Below are 1,344 nucleotides of genomic sequence, written 5' to 3'. Positions count from 1 at the left end.
TCAGTGTGGGGACGTGATGAGGGTCCTGGGTCAGAACCCCACCAACGCCAAGGTGCTCAAGGTCCTGGGGAACCCCAAGAGTGATGAGATGAATGTGAAGGTGCTGGATTTTGAACACTTCCTGCCCATGCTGCAGACTGTGGCCAAGAACAAGGACCAGGGCACCTATGAAGACTATGTTGAAGGTCTTCGAGTATTTGACAAGGAAGGTAATGGTACCATCATGGGTGCTGAAATCCAGCACGTCCTTGTCACATTGAGTGAGAAGATGACAGAGGAAGAAGTAGAGATGCTGGTGGCAGGGCATGAGGACAACAATGGTTGTATTAACTATGAAGAACTCACCCGTGTGGTGCTGAATGGCTGAGGGCAGCCCTTCCTGTTTCCCCAGAGCCCTTGTGCCTTTTCCTGTGTGAGACTCTATCTAGCCCTGAAGGCCTCTTGGCTGTCACAGCACCTTTCCCATCTTGTCTCTCTCCAATAATGCTTGCCAGCAGCATTTACCAAATAAACTTGCTCTCTGTGCCCCCCCCGAAAAAAAAAAATTACCTTAAGAGATAAGGAAGAACATTATATCATGATTAAAGGATCAATTGAACAAGAGGACATAACCATAATAAATATCTACGCATTCAATGAAAGAGTCCTAAAATGCATAAATCCAAGTTTAACAGAATTGTAAAGATGAATATATCATTCCCCAGTAATAACAGGAGACTTTAATAAACTACATTCCACAAAAAATAGAACTGGAAAGAAATTCAACAAACATGCAGAAGAACTAAGCAATACAATTAACCAACCTGACCTCATAGACATCTACAGAGCACTTTATTCAGAAACAGCAAAATATATGTTTTTTTTCCAGAGCACATGGAATATTCTCCATGATAGACCGTATGTTGGGCCACAAAGAAAGCCTCAACAAATTTAAAAACACTGAAATACTGCAAAGCATCTTTTCAGATCACAATGTTATCAAATTAGAAAACAATAGGAATATCAATGGAAAAAGAGCAAACACATGGAAATAGAGTAACACCCTCCACGAAACTACTGGGTAATAGAAGAAATGAAAATGGAAGTTTATTAATTCCTTGAATCAAATGAGAATGAAAACACAACATATGAAAACCTTTGGTAAACAGCAAAAGCAGAGATCAGAGGCCAATTTATAACAATAAATGCACACATCAAAAAAGAAGAAAGAGCCAAAATCAACACTATAAACCAACATTGCCAATAATTAGAAAAAGAACAGCAAGAAAAGCCTACAGTCACCAGAAGAAAGGAAATCATAAAGATTCAAGCAGAAATCAATGAAACAGAAAAAATTAACAAGAC

The 1,344-nt window shown here is 39.4% G+C and overlaps 1 protein-coding gene across 1 annotated transcript; it reads left to right on the top strand.

The window, feature by feature from the left end:
- Positions 1-7: 7 nt before the first annotated feature.
- Positions 8-367, top strand: LOC103194332 (myosin light polypeptide 6-like). Its single transcript, XM_007937712.1, has one exon. The coding sequence runs from the start codon at positions 17-19 to the stop codon at positions 365-367; it is 351 nt and encodes a 116-aa protein (XP_007935903.1). The 5' UTR covers positions 8-16.
- The last annotated feature ends 977 nt before the right edge of the window (positions 368-1,344 follow it).

The sequence above is a fragment of the Orycteropus afer genome, unplaced genomic scaffold (assembly GCF_000298275.1).
Source record: "Orycteropus afer afer isolate SDZICR_OR568_19922 unplaced genomic scaffold, OryAfe1.0 scaffold00044, whole genome shotgun sequence".
Lineage (NCBI taxonomy): Eukaryota > Metazoa > Chordata > Mammalia > Tubulidentata > Orycteropodidae > Orycteropus > Orycteropus afer.
The sequence above is the reverse complement of the archived record's forward strand: the minus strand, read 5'-3'. Positions and strand labels throughout refer to the sequence as shown.

Coding starts and splice junctions, on each gene's coding strand:
- LOC103194332 (XM_007937712.1), top strand. CDS start 17: ATGAGGGTCCTGGGTCAGAACCCCACCAACGCCAAGGTGCTCAAGGTC.